This window comes from Paroedura picta, chromosome 2, assembly GCF_049243985.1.
Source record: "Paroedura picta isolate Pp20150507F chromosome 2, Ppicta_v3.0, whole genome shotgun sequence".
NCBI lineage: Eukaryota > Metazoa > Chordata > Lepidosauria > Squamata > Gekkonidae > Paroedura > Paroedura picta.
Genome location: NC_135370.1, coordinates 149,029,638 through 149,044,421, shown reverse-complemented (window position 1 = coordinate 149,044,421; position 14,784 = coordinate 149,029,638). Strand labels below are relative to the sequence as shown.

Here is a 14,784-nt window from a genome sequence, read left to right as displayed (position 1 = left end):
ATCCACTGTTGAATGTTATATAGTGATGCTCACCCAGAATATCTTCAGGGAAAGAATTATATTCTATTGTTTAATAAAGTAGAACAAACACATCATGAGATGACAGTGAAAAGCAGGGTCAGAGGACAGTACATTTTGAAGTCAGCAGTGTCCTTTGCTGCCTAATGTCTATTTACTTATTCATGGAAATCAATATATAAATGCATTATTGAATCAATTTTATGTCCATAGGTCAGAGTTCACGGTCATCTGGGTGATAGAGCTCGCTCATGAGTCGATAAATGTAGGAAGGAGCATTGCCTCCAATGTTCGAGATGAAGAGAGTGATCAGTTCGGGCGGAACATAGTCGAAGACAGGACAATGAACATTGACCTTAGACAGAATCTCTCCTGAAAGAAAAACATTGAAAATAATGTTGACAAATGAAGAGAGGGCAAAAAGCAACCTCACCCTTTCATTGGCACTGGTTGTCCATGTGATATGCAGAGAAAAAGCCCACCCTGTATGCAGCAGCAGTTGCCAGTTGTGCTTCGCTGTTTGTTCTTACAACAGCTGATCAGCAGAACCCCAGGCACATATGCGCATAAGAACATAAGAAGAGCCTTGCTGGATCAGATCAATGGTCCATCTGGTCTAGCATCTTATCTCACACAGTGGTCAACCAGTTCCTTTGGATAGCCAACAACAGGGAATAGAGGCCAAGTCTTTCCCTGATGTGGCCTGGCTCTGGGATGTGGAGGTTTCCTTCAGCCATCATGGCTAGTACCCATTGATAGAATTATTCTAATCTAATCCCCTGACATCCTCTGGCAGCAAATTTCACATTTTAAAAACTCTCAGTGTAAGGTAGTATCGTTCCTTTATACGGAGTGAACATTTTCCCAAAAGAATTTGGAATAGAAAATCTACCAAAACAGGCTAATTGTTTTCAGCCAGGTACATATTTCATTAAAATCATGTACCAGTGCATATTAGAGACTTGTCATAATTTAATTATACAGCACTACACTCATATTCCTATATATACTTCACAAGTGAATGTGCCAGAGGAGGGCAAATTCTTTTATATTTTTCAATCAGTTAAAAAGCAGAGCAGTTAATGGTCAAAGCAGATGCAGAAATAAAGCAACAAAATATCTACAAAGTTCATCCCATACAAAAATTTAATTCCTCAAGAATTCCAGAATTATGACATCAGGGATACATCCTCTTAAAAAAGATTTTTTAAACAAATGATCTTTACCTTCTGTAAAAGGCAATACTTCCTGTGGCGAGACAAACTTATGGAATGAATCTTCTTCATTAAGGAACTGGAGGAAGGAACATCAAAAGAAGCATTATTGTCATCTTGTATTTGACACCACTCCCTCAGAGCTCCCCTTCATAGCTTTCAAAGCATAACCATTGAGGGTCTTAGGACTTCAGATTCAGTACCCAGTACCAGTCCCTGCTTATACAGGACAATAGACTGGTATAAATCCTGGTTTATATCATAAACTCTTTCGCAATTACAATGGCTACTACTGCTAATATATGATAGGATTGTACAGCATTGGCTCAGCTGTCTTTTGAGTCCCTCCATTTTTCATGTCTTACTGGCAAACTACTTTGCTTACACTAACAAAGGCTTCATATTGGTCTATAGATAAGATTTTTTTCCTTCTCTTGCACCTCTTGTTTGTTTTATGAATGCTTCTCTGCATCAGAGATACCTTTCCATAGGTTAAGGTGCCTACCTGTGGTGTGAGCTTGAACATGGGTGCGCAGACAATGAGAGGGGTAGAGTGGTGCTTTGCTGCTAATGCCAAGGTGTGAGTTCCACTGACCGCTATTAGTGCCCCATTTGCCAATATAGTCTTTGTCCCAATAATGACCTACAAAATACAAATGAGTATTAGGAAAGAGTGCATGAAATCAAATTATAGTGAAGGGCAAAGTGAGTGTGTAATGCTGTGGCATGCCATGTTGTCATGATGATGATATTCATATCTAGCATCTACGTAAGCTATAATCTACTAGAAGAAGAAGAGTTGGTTTTTATACCTCTCTCCTCCCTACTTCTTCCTCTGTGGCGCAGAGTGGTAAGGCAGCAGACATGCAGTCTGAAAGCTCTGCCCATGAGGCTGGGAGTTCAAGCCCAGCAGCCGGCTCAAGGTTGACTCAGCCTTCCATCCTTCCGAGGTCGGTAAAATTAGTACCCAGCTTGCTGGGGGGTAAACGGTAATGACTGGGGAAGGCACTGGCAAATCACCCCGTACTGGGTCTGCCATGAAAACGCTAGAGGGCGTCACCCCAAGGGTCAGACATGACCCGGTGCTTGCACAGGGTAGACCTTTACCTTTTTTCTCCCTACTAGAAGGAGTCTCAAAGTGGCTTACAATCATCTTCCCTTCCTCTCCCCACAACAGACACCCTGTGAGGTAGATGGGGCTGAGACAGGACAGCTCTGTGAGAACTGCACTATCAGGACTTTGACTAGCCCAAAGTCACCCAGCCAGCTGCATTTGGAGGAGTGGGGAATTAAATCCAGCTCACCAGATTAAAATCTGCCGCTCCTAACTTTTACACCAAACTGGCTCTCTATTCCCATGAGCCCCTGCCAGCGTTTGCTGGCAGGGGCGATTTGCAGTCCATGGACATCTGGAGGGCCGCAGTTTGACTACCCCTGCTCTAAGGCAAAAGAAAAAAGAGAACCACACCCACTTTGTTACAATAATTATATTTCAAAAGTAGAAGCTGTTAGGAGGTTGCCAGGTTGCAACACTTTGTGTTCTTTTCAAAACAGGCTCTCTTTACTTAGTGGCTTGAATCAGCATCCTTGTTCCAACACACTCCTTAAACCAGTTTGAAGGGGTAAAGCATCTTTTAACATGTGCACTGAGAGATACAGTATTGGGTGCTCTTTGTCATTTCAAGATATGCAAAGCAGATATCTCCCTTTTTATGGATTTGTAGGCACCCAATGGATATTAAGAGTTCTCTTAGACCAGAGCCCCTTCTTGCATTACCTCTTTTCAAATTGCCAATGAGGCATAAACACACTGGCACTCTTGGTTTTCTTTTGGAAAAATTTCGAGAAGCACAGAAACCAAACAGCCTGCTCATGCCTACCTTGTTGACTCGAGACATAACAGCAAAGATGGCTGCATCACTCATGACTGTGGTTTCTATATCCTCTTTGGCCAAACGGACAGCCATTTCATGGCCCTGAGAGAGAGAGAGAGAGAGAGAGAGAAATCTTGAAGATTGTAGAAGGAGAGACTGGGCAAGTAAACTTTGTGCCTGTTTGCCATGCAAAGTCACACTAATAGTCTCTCCAAACTCAGCATTTCTTCTATCAACAGGTAGCCAGACAGATGCCTTAATACAGTGGCAATAACCATCTCTTCTTAATCCTATCTGAAAATAGAGGTACACTTTCAGCTTCGGCTATAGCTAATCATCAGTGACATCTATCCTTCAAGCTTTCCCCTATTACTTAAAACTAACACTACTACTATTACAAAGCCATATGACAGCGATTTCCATAGAATCTTTGTGGTTTTGTGGAAGGAAGAGCTTCTTTGCATCTGAAAAGTGCTCTTTATCTGTTCTCAGGATTTGTTTTTTAAAGAATCTAATATTTAATTTCTCTACATGACTCAAGATTATATGACTTCAATGTTATTCTTTAGTAATATTGCTTCCTACATGTAGCTGTTTGGCACTTCTGACTTTGGCCCAAGTCAGAAGGTTAACACAGCAAAACAGTAGTTTCTCTGGGAATACTTGCTTGAATCAGCCTCTCCTGCTGGAAAAGGTGTCCAGCCCTCCATAGCCCACTTTTCTGTTTACAGGGCTTGTACGTGCCCTCACAAGAAAGAGGCAGCATTCTGTAGCCAGCACCAATAGCAAGCTCATGAATCTGAGACAACTAGCTTTACCTGGCAGAAGGGTGCACATTCAGCCACAATGACATGGAATTTTCTTTTCCGCGCTGCCTCTTTCAGGAATGCCTCCACTGTGTGTGAGTAGCCAATGGTCATGATCACCTCATTGGAGTGGATGTGTTCCAGTGCTTGCATAGCAATATTGTCGGTTGTACCCTCTGCAACGAACAATAGTTCACCCATGAGAGGAGAGCCAGGTCCAACACAACTTCACTGAACTAACTAGAAACTAGGACCAAAGTTAAAATAGAATGCAAACTCTTGCCTTATCCCACTACATCTGAGTCTATAACCTAATACATGGATTGGGTCTTCTGGCACTAAGAAGAGAGAAAATTTGTGTTGAATACATAGTTCTCACTTAGTGCATGTCTAAGGTTTGTAATCACATTGAATCCATTGTAGCTTTAATAAGGTCTGCAAGACACAGTTATGGCTCCTTCCCAAAAAATACACTGATGACACCCAGCTATTTCTGTTAATGAACAACCATCCGTCAACACCACCACATGGGTTGGCCATGTGTCTGGAGGTCATGGTGGAGTGGGTTAAGCTGAGTTGGCTGAAGTTGAATCCCATCAAAGCGGAGGTCCTCTGGCTGGGTCAGTATGTGGAGAGACAGGTGATACAATTCCCAGCACCTGACAGAGCCCAATTAACACAAAGGCCCAAATCACAAAGATGGTGGCTGCCTGGTTTTTTTCCACCTGTGCAGGCACAGCAGTTTGCACTCTATCAGTGTCAGATCTAGCCAGGATGCTCCATGTGACAGTCACCTATAGATTAGTGTTCTGCAACTTGCTCTACATAGGGCTTCCCTTAAGAGTGCTCCGGAAATTCCAGCTGGTTCAAAATGCAGAAGCACGAATCCTTACCGGGACACAATGGAGGGCATACATGACACCAGTCCTTCCCAGCTGCATTGGCTCTAGATCAGAGACCAGATCAGATTCAAGGTTTTAGTACTAACCTTCAAAGCCCTAAACAGTCTGGGACCAGCATATCTACAGGACTGCCTTTTCCCTTATATCCCCAAAGAGTATTAAGATCGTCAGAGCAACAACTGCTCAGGATCCCTGGCCCAAAAGAAGTAAAATTGGCCTCTAATCAGAGCCAGGGCTTTTTTGGCCCTGGCCTCAACCTCAGGGAATGCTCAGATCAGGGCCTACAGGACCTTAATCAGTTCCGCAGAGCCTGTAAGACACCTGTTCCACCAGGCTTATGGTTGGGATCCAGAATAAAGGGTCAGAATGAGGGAAATGTGCTCAAGCCTCTATAGAGTAAAACGTGTTGTAAAATTAAATATTAATATTTATTAACGTTAAAAACCCAAGGCTTAAAATATTAAAATCCAAGTGTACATTCATGCTAATGCCACCAATGACTGTTTAGACTGTCAGTGGTTGCAGGATCTCCATCAGAGAAAAATCTTTCTGAAACGCCTAATACCTGAAATCTTAATGGCAGATGCTATTGGTTAAACCTATGGCATCTCATACCTATGTCCTACTTCTACAGTACAGTCCTCATCTTTTATTTCTGCTAGCATGTCTTACCTAATTCAATTAACAGCTCACTAATAGCTTCAATTACATTGGCCCTAAGTGGGCTATAATGGGTGTTGAAGTCCTCATTGAGACCTTCTGAGGTCAGAAGTTTGTGCAGTGACTCCTGCTGGTCACTCTCCTCACTGCGTCCTCGGAGCCTGTGGAAGAAACACAATCTGTCAGAGCTTTAAAACCCAAGAGCATTATGTTCTGGGACAGCAGAGGGTCCCATGCATGCTTAGGAGTAGCATGTGGCTTCCTACTCAGGCATGAAGTCATATCCTCTCTTCTACCCCAAGAAGCACAGCTGAGAAATATCCTTAGCTTGTCAAAGTAAAAAGGAAAATGACATATTTTAGAAAGAGCTGCTGTGCTCTCTCTTCGCGTGTTAAAAAAACAAACTGTTTTAAAAAATCTGCTTCTCTGAACAAACTGAAGTCAATACTTCTTTTAATACAGAAAAGAAAAATATACTTCTTGGAGAGGTAATGCTGTCTAGTGGTTACAGTGTTGGGCTTATGCCTGAGATCAAATCTCCATTGTTTTAAAGCTTACTAGGTGATTTTTTCTAGTCACCCATTTGTTGTAAGAGGTTGTAGAAGGGGGAAGGAATATGTTTTCTTTAAGCTCCTTAAGGGAAAAGGCAGAATAAAAACATGTAGCCAGACAGGCATAGGCAAGAGCAGCTTTCTTTCATTGTTAACCAACTGAAGAGAACATATGGTCATGGTTATAATTTGCTTCAAGAGACTGGAAAGCCAGAAAAACTAATTTCAAGTATACTCTGTTTTTAATTCCCCAAAGCACTACCAATCAATTATGCATGCTAGAAATTAAACCATGCAATCTCTTCAAAGCCAATTGTTATAAACAATTGCTCCTCTACACTTGCTATCAGAACTCGAACAGGGTCATCTAGTCCAGGGTCATCTAGCACAATGCAGGAACTCACAACTACCTTACCCACCCATGGTAACCCCACTTTCATGCCCAAGTGATCCCTCTACCAAAAATCTCCAGAATCCAGCCTGGCCTAGAGGAAATTCAACTACTATTCCATGGCAGCAATTAGAAATTCCCTGGGTATGCAAGGAAGGGACACTGGCACATCCCTTCCTGCCCACCCACTCACAATCTGCCTAAGTTCATAAAATCAGCATTTCTGTCTATTTAGCCTTTGCTTAAAAACCTCCAAAGAAGGAGAACTTACCACCTCCCAGGGAAGCTTGTTCCACTGAGGAACTGCTCTAACTGTCAGGAACTTTTTCCAGATGTTTACTTGAAAATTCTTTTGAATTAATTTCAACCCACTGGTTCTGGTCTGCCCCTCTGCGGCAAAAGAAAACAACTGTGCTCCATCTTCTATATGGCAGCCCTTTAAGTTACTTCAGCCTTTCCTCATACAACTTGGTCTCCAAACCCCTCACCATCTTTGTAGCCCTCCTCTGAACACAAGCCAGTTTATCTACATCTTTCTTCAGTTGTGGTGCCCAAAACTGAAAACAGTACTCCTTGCATGATCTAGACACTATACTTCTTTTAATCCAGCCCAAAATCCCATTTGCCTTTTTAGCTACCGAGTCACATTGCTGATTCATGTTCAGTGTATGGTCTACGAAGACCCCCAGATGTTTTTCACACATACTACTGTCAAGACAAGTCTCACCCATTCTATGGTGATGCATATGATTTTTCCTAACTAAATGAAGAACTTTACATTTTTCATTATTAAAATTCATTTTATTCATTTTAGCCCAGTTTTCCAGCCTGATAAGATCATCCTGTATCCTGATTCTGTATTCTCATGTGTTTGCTATCCCTCCCAGTTTAGTATCATCTGCAAATTTAATAAGTACCCCCTCTATTCCTTCATCCAAATCCTTTATGAATATGTTGAACAACACAAGGCCCAAGACAGATCCCTGATGCACTCCACTCATCACTCCTCTCCAAGAAGATGATGAAGCATTTACAAGCACCCTTTGGGTGTGATCTGTCAACCAGTTCATGATCCACCTAACAGTAATAGGATCCATACTGCATTTAACCAACTTTTCAATAAAAATATAATGCGGAACCTTACTGAAATCAAGATAAAACAATGTCCACAACATTCCCATGATCTAGCAAGGTAGAGATAAGGTTAGTCTGACATGACTTGTTCTTGAGAAAACCATGCTGACTCTTAGTAATTGCAGTGATCTGCTCTCGATGCTCAAGGACCAACTGTTTGATGATTTGTTCTAAAATTTTGCCAGCTATAGATGTTAAGCTGACAGGTGGGTAGTTACCCAGATTCTCCTTTTTTATTAAGGAAGAGTTTGGCAAAAAATAGCACCTGCAAAGCAATCATAACTCAAAAGAATATCAGAACAATGGCAACACATACACATGGCAATAAAGCTCAATAAGAATGTTTAAGGGGGTCATTCTGCCAAAGATCTTCCCAAAACACTGGCTGGCTTTTTAAAAAGTTGATGGTGATGTCATCTTTATTATAAGTGGTGGTTGGATTCTGACAACAAAAGAACACCACTGAACTTGTGAATCTTAAAGGACAAGGACACATGTAGCCAACAGAAGCAGCTTTACCTGCTGTACTCCTCACGAATTATCTTCAGCACCCGTCTCACCATGTTGCCCACAGTTGTCTCAGATGGATGTGCTGCAGTCATTTTCCTGCCTTCCTTATGAATCAGATCCATCAGTTCTCCTAAAAAGAGTAAGGATGATGATCTGAATCTCCTTTTCAGAGAGTAGCATTTGCCCACTTAGTTCCAACAGTGTACATTCATAAAATATTTCCATACAATCGGTTGCTTTGCTTATCCACACAGTTAGCAGGGAACTGCATGGATGCACCTTACACTTTTCAAATCAGTTGGTTATGAAGCAAATGTATTTGCCTTTATCAGCAATATACTTCCTGGACTCCAAGTCGTGCACTATAGTTATGACCTGGGAGTGCAGGAAATTGACATTACAGAAGCAGTCCTGTGATCCAGTCCACCTGCTTTGAATCTTTTAAATAAGTGCCAACTTTGTCCTTTATTTTCTGTCCAAACATTTAACCTTTTAAAGTAGAGAGCAGCGCCCTTTGCATCTATAAAGTCTTACAAGCAAAAGCTTTACTACTGAACCTACAAAAAACTGTTCATATCAAAGTGAACTTTCAAAAAAAACTTTCAAAATCAGAATCAGTTTTATTCTGTGGGAAATAGTATTTGTTTATTATTGTTCACCTTTCTCACTGAGACTCAAGGAGCATTACAAGATATAAAGTGTGATCAAATAACAAAACAATCAATGAACAAGGCAATAGGACTAGGATTACAGCATTATAGAATAATGCAAACAACAAGCTATCTAAAGTTAAGTATACTTTAAACAATACAGAATGTGGATTACAAGGCAAAATACATAAAACCTTTCCAGTCTCCCAAATTGCTAGCAAAGGACGATGGGACAGGTTTTTCTCCTCCCATGACAGAAACGAGAGGAGGAGGAATGGGAAATTCTTTGCAGAGAAGACACTGAAAGTTTTGGCCATGACACCTAAGGTGACTTATACTAACGCAGCTGAGAAATATTTCAGACTGCTTGTTAATTATGGTAAATTTTTTCTGTATTTTACCCCTTACCACTCCTAGCTGTGTCTACCCCCTCCTCGACTACCAGTGCAGTCCTAAGCAGACTTAGACCTTTCTAAGTTCACTGAAATCAATGTTGTACCTTTCCCTAGAATGGCCTTGTAAGTCTGAAGTTGGTACACTCATCCAGTGATTTTGGGGTCAAAGTGCTCCAAATGAATCTGTTTTCTTAACAATTGCACCTTTGGGTTTTCACACAATGCTTAAAAGGCAGAAACTGATCTTTTAAAAAAGGGTATGTTAGTCTGTTGACGTAAAATTAAATAAATCAAGTGTCACCTTAAAGACTAATGCTAGTTAGGGATCTCTTCATCAGATGTATTATGTGTACCAAGAAAGGTATCCAGAAGAAGAGTTGGTTTTTATACCTTGCTTTTCTCTACCTCCTATCAAAATTAAATTGTTATTATTGTTAACTTAAGGCATCTCAAAGTGACTTACAATCGACTTCCCTTCCTCTCATCTATATAAGTGAATTATGAAGATTAAAAAAAAACCCTAGACAGCCTTTCTACCAAATCAAGTTGACTTTATTCTGTGAAAAATAACATAAATGGAAGTCATACATATAAACGACTACTTCCAGCACAACCCTATCCAGAGTTACTCCAGCCGAAACTCATTTTGGCCTTAGATAGGAGTAACTGTATAGGATTGCATTAGATACCTATTTAAAAGCACAGGTGTCTTACACCTACATTGCTCCTGGCCATCCTAAGGCGAAAAGCAAACTCTTTGTAGGGGAACAGCTTGAATAGGTTCGTGTGTGTTCCATACACAAAGATATCTAGGGCGAGCATAAGTCCTGCCAATAATATGTGCTGATGGACGATGGCCCAACTGCAATAAGATCCTCGTGCGTCCTGCCGCGGAGGCCAGCCCTCTCGCTCGTTCTCACCCGCGTTGTCCCAGCGCCCGTGCGCCACGATCCTCCGAAGCAGCCCCACGGTTTGGCGGGCAGCCTCCTCCGAGCGCGGCCGCTCCCCGCCCCGCTTCAGCAGCGCCACGAAGTCCTCGATTTGGCCGCACAGCTCCGACTCCTTCTTCGTCGCTGTCATCGCCGACATCTCGCCGATCCCGAGGCAGGGAGGGAGGGGGAACTGCTCAGTGGCGGCACTGCAACGAAAGGGATCCGCAAGCGGCCGGAATGCCTCCGAGCGACGGACGCCCTTCCGGTCCAGGACCGTCCCGATTGGCCGAGGGAACACGTGGGCTCCATGCGAGCGGCCTGCCCGTCCGTCCGAGGGGGCGGCGTCTTTCCGCGTGTCGGTATGACGTAGACTTGGGGGCGGGGAGAAGCGGGGCGGGCCTCTTTCGGTGTTTGGGGTTGCGCCGACGCAAACTGGACCGAGGTAGCAGGTGAATTATCTGTGGCTCGTCCAAGGCGAACGGCTTGGTGGTGTGGCATAAGGCCTCGTATCTAAATTCACACATCGAATCTGTTATTTAAATCCGTCCAAAAAATTAACACCCCCCCCCCAAAAAAAAAAGCGGCCACATTTTTGCCTCGTAGGAATTAAGGAAACGCTACGTTTTGTTTTGTTTCTGGCTGTTACACAGTTGTAAAAGTAGGGATGGTCACTCTTTCCAAATTTTGGTTCTTGTTTGGAGGAGGGGTGCAGAACTCCAGGAAGGTGGAAAAACGACATCCCCCCCCTCAAAAAAAAATTATCGTTTTGGGCAATTCCAGACTGCCTGTTTTCTGTGAACTGTACTTCTTTCCCTCACCGTTATTCCAGAATTGTAACATTCACAAACATTGCTGTCCCATGTTTTTTCCATTGTGCTTCTAATTTTTCCTCAAAAGTTGGTTTATGATCCACCCCTCCCCGAAGGTGTAAAACTGCTGTGTAGTCCCTACATGTGTGGTGTAATAGCTATGCCAGACTAGGATTAGGTTTTGAGAGATCAGGATTAAAATCTCCAGTTTGATATGACTTGCTGGTTGACCTTGGGGCAGTCATCCAGAGAACAGTGTTAAAAGAACAATGGACTCGGGTGATGCCCTGTTTAGAATGACATTGATTATCTTTCAGCCTAACCTGTCTCCCAGGACAAGGTAGAACCATGTGCCCTGCTCAGAGCTTTTTGGAAAACAGGCAGAATAAAATATATTACTTGTATGAAGCTACATTGTTCAGTGATACTTTTGCACATGTTGTTAGGGGTTAGAAAAGGATATTGGGTTATTGCCCGCCTGTATTGTCCTGGGTATGCCCACCAGTGCTGTACTACCCATTATGCATTTGAAATATGGGTGGGGACTAGGGTTGCCAGGTTCAGAAAGTTCAGGGAGAAATCTTGGTGAGGGGAGGGGGGATTTTGGTAGAATATAATGCCACGCAATGTCAGAATCTTGAACCTGACCCAGAATTCAACTGGGAACCATTGCCTGAGAACAGGCTGGATATGGTCCTTCCAAGGTGTCCAAATGAGGACCCGTGCTGCTGCATTCTAGGTCAAGGTCAAGGGCTGGCCCGCATAGAGCAAGTTAAGTAATCTAACCTGGAGGTGACTGTCACATAAATGCTAGCAGTAGAATAAAGTCTGATTCTAGTGGCACCTTAAAGACAAACAAAATTTAATGCAAGGTGTCTGAGGATAAAAGCTCACACCTTGAATAAAATTTTATTGTCTTAAAGGTGCCCCTGGACTTAAATTTTGTTCTGCTGCTTCAGACCAACACGGCTACTCACCTGATTATGAACTCTAGCAGTCACTGGCAGTGAAGTCTTAAGCACTGTTGCTTAAGAGTTACTTCATACTAGAGCCCCAGTCTGGGATCTGAACCTGGAGGTAGTAGGGCAATCCTAAACAGAGTAAGGCCCATCTAAGACCATTGAGGGCTAGTGTGGCATAGTGGTTAGAATATTGGACTGAGATATGAAAAACCTAAGTATGAATCACTGTTCTTTCGTGGAAGCCTGCTGGATGCCTTTGGTCAGTCACATACCCTCAGCTTAACCTACTTCACAGAGCAGTTGCAAGGATAAGATGGAGGAGAGAACAATGTAAGCTGCTTTTGGTTCCTGTTATGAAGCAAGGCAGAGTATAAATGAAATAAATAAAGCAATAGATTCCAGAGTACTTAGGAAGTTTCTGTCCTGTCACTCCTCATTTCCTATAAGCAAGACAGAAAATCTCTAATACTTTCTAATACTTTTCAGCATTAGATCTGCAATGCTTAGACTTGTATAGCATGTGTACCTAATTGATTTGTTTTTCTGCTACTTGCTATTCTTTTGGTGGTACAATATGTTTTGCTTCCATGGTACTACATCTCATATGCTTATTTGAATTCTGAAGGTCTGAACATTTAAGTATTTAGGGAACACGATGTTGGATAACAACTAGGGTAGACAACTCTGGGTTGGAAAATACATGGGGATTTGGAGGGGGGGTTGGAGCTCACCTCCCACAGCAGTCGAAGTACCCATTTTCTCCAAGGGAACTGATCTTGGTCATCTGGAAATCAGTTGTAATAGCAGGAGATTTCTAGGTGCCCCCTGGAAAAGGGCAAAACTAGTAACAATATAAAAAGCATAAATCCATAAGGTGGACTCTTATGCAAATAAAACATGATTTGACAGCACAAGAACCAGAGCTAATGGAAGCTACTTGCTCGTTAGAAGAGCTTGAGTGCCAAAATGAAAATGGGTCAGACTGATAGCTGCCCATACTTGAGCTCTCTCTGGAGGAGTCGCTGGGCTGATTAGGTCAAGAAGGCTTCCACACATCAGGCATTCTGCAGAATGCACAAAACAGAGAACACATTTATCATAGAAAATAAGATTGTAGTAAACATTTATGGAATTTAAGCAGTTTTCATTGCTTTGTTCCTAGAGCATCTTGCAGCGTTTTGTTGCATCGTACTTAAGTTTTGTGCTGTTTTGGATTACCCTGTTTTTAGTGCATTGTTCTCTAATTTTGTTATTTTGTTATCCGGTCTTATCCACCATTGGTTGTATGAATTATATTGTGTTAATTGCATTGTTTTTAATTGTGTGATCTGCTTAATCTTTCTGTGAGAATGAGGTTAATGGATAAATAATATAAATCGGGTATAATTCCATTTGCAGCAGTGAAGCCAGTTCTTGTAATGCTTGCTTCAGCCACTAGAAGAAGGCAGCACCTTTAGTCAGGCAGGGCTGCCGACCCCTCATCTTGCCCTGTTCTCCCCAAAAGCAAAGGAGTAAAAGAGGACTGTGAAGGTGTCATGTAAGGTGTCTGCCCTGCATCTGTAGTGGCAACAGCTCATCCCTCCTGCTTCTGATTCCTTTCCCCCAAGGCAGTAGTACTCACACACAGCAGCTCGTGGAAAGCCACATGCGTAAGTACCTGCCGTTAAAAGAGCCACATCCCTGCAATGAGGTAGGTACCTCAGGCAGAGTCTCAATTTACATGCTTCTCTGGCAGGAGCTATTTCAGGATGGGAACCCCCCGCCAACCACAAGCCCCATCAGGCAGCAATTTTGCCTACTTTTGCTAAAACATGAGGCAGATTCCACACAGGGCTCATCGGGCACAGTTGACACATCAAAGAGCCACAAGCCACTGAATATCACTGCCCTAAGGCCCACTGCCCGTAAGTCCCCAACCTTTTTATCACCGGGGACTGATCAACGCTGGACAATTTTACTGAGGCCTGGGGGGGGGGGTAGTATTTTGCCAAGGGACGTTGCCGCCGCCACCTAACCCCCTGCTCGCTTTCCAGCCGGCACCCCTGACTACCCGCCGCCCACTGGGGGGTGCTGCCAGCAGCAGCTGCACAGTGCCACACCAAGAGGGAGCCCCAGCCATGGCAGCCGCTGGAGAGCACCAAAGCTGAGCCCCCGAGGCAGCAGCCAGGGAGGAGGACAAGGAGGAGCCGCAGCCCGGTACCAACTGATCCACGGCCCGGTACCTGAGAGAGCAGCAGGAGCATTATGGCTTGGATATTGAGCCTTCTGGATACTGGAAATCTGGTTTAGATCTGTCAAGTTCACATCCATCGGCCAGTTCAAATGCATCTTTACTTGGTTTTAAGTTCCCTAAATCAGTGAGGCTTTACTTCCAAGCAGTTGTGCATAGGATTGCAGTCTAAAAGCTGGGCAGAAGGCAAAAAAATGAGAATTGTACCTGGTCATGCAAAACTAAGGGTGTGTGTGTCAACAGTCATATTTTGTCTCTTGGAGTCATTAAGCCAGATTCAAAGGAAGGAAGGAAGGAAGGAAGGAAGGAAGGAAGGAAGGAAGGAAGGAAGGAAGGAAGGAAGGAAGGAAGGAAGGAGGGAGGGAGGGAGGGAGGGAGAGAGAGAGAGAGAGAGGAAAGGAAGGAAGGAAGGAAGGAAGGAAGGAAGGAAGGAAGGAAGGAAGGAAGGAAGGAAGGAAGGAAGGAAGGAAGGAAAGAAAGAAAAAGAACGAACAAACTTGTGTCCTTCTCTTGGAGCCTCCCCCCCCCCCATGAGATAAGGTTGCTGCAAGCTAATTTGGAAAGGGCGGAAGGAGCCTTGAATTGCATCTCCCACCCACAGTTTCATCTGGGCATTTCTCAGGAACTTTTGTGTTTTTTTAACCCAGAAACCCCTTTGGTGTTCCCTGATCCAAATAATAACAATCCCACGATTTCTCATCTGAAGGAGACGTTCCTGAGGTCATGCTCCTTCTGAGATACGTCTG

At 43.2% G+C, this 14,784-nt stretch overlaps 1 protein-coding gene across 2 annotated transcripts; it reads right to left on the bottom strand.

Moving 5' to 3' along the window:
- Positions 1-43: 43 nt before the first annotated feature.
- Positions 44-10,315, bottom strand: EIF2B2 (eukaryotic translation initiation factor 2B subunit beta). 2 transcript variants are annotated; one of them, XM_077323252.1, is made up of 8 exons: positions 10,026-10,315; positions 8,070-8,190; positions 5,487-5,635; positions 3,925-4,088; positions 3,113-3,208; positions 1,738-1,875; positions 1,245-1,311; positions 44-390 (listed from the first exon to the last, which is right to left on the bottom strand). In XM_077323252.1, exons 1-8 carry the CDS (start codon positions 10,192-10,194, stop codon positions 233-235), a joined length of 1,062 nt encoding a protein of 353 aa, XP_077179367.1. In that variant the 5' UTR covers positions 10,195-10,315; the 3' UTR covers positions 44-232. The 2 variants fall into 2 exon arrangements, with proteins under 2 accessions (XP_077179367.1, XP_077179368.1); XM_077323253.1 differs by lacking the exon at positions 10,026-10,315 and adding an exon at positions 9,826-9,845.
- Positions 10,316-14,784: the final 4,469 nt, after the last annotated feature.

Coding starts and splice junctions, on each gene's coding strand:
- EIF2B2 (XM_077323252.1), bottom strand. CDS start 10,194: ATGTCGGCGATGACAGCGACGAAGAAGGAGTCGGAGCTGTGCGGCCAA. Junction 1,876..3,112: donor TTATGTCTCGAGTCAACAAG/GTAGGCATGAGC, acceptor TGTATTTTGTAG/GTCATTATTGGGACAAAGAC. Junction 391..1,244: donor AGTATTGCCTTTTACAGAAG/GTAAAGATCATT, acceptor TTTTTCTTTCAG/GAGAGATTCTGTCTAAGGTC.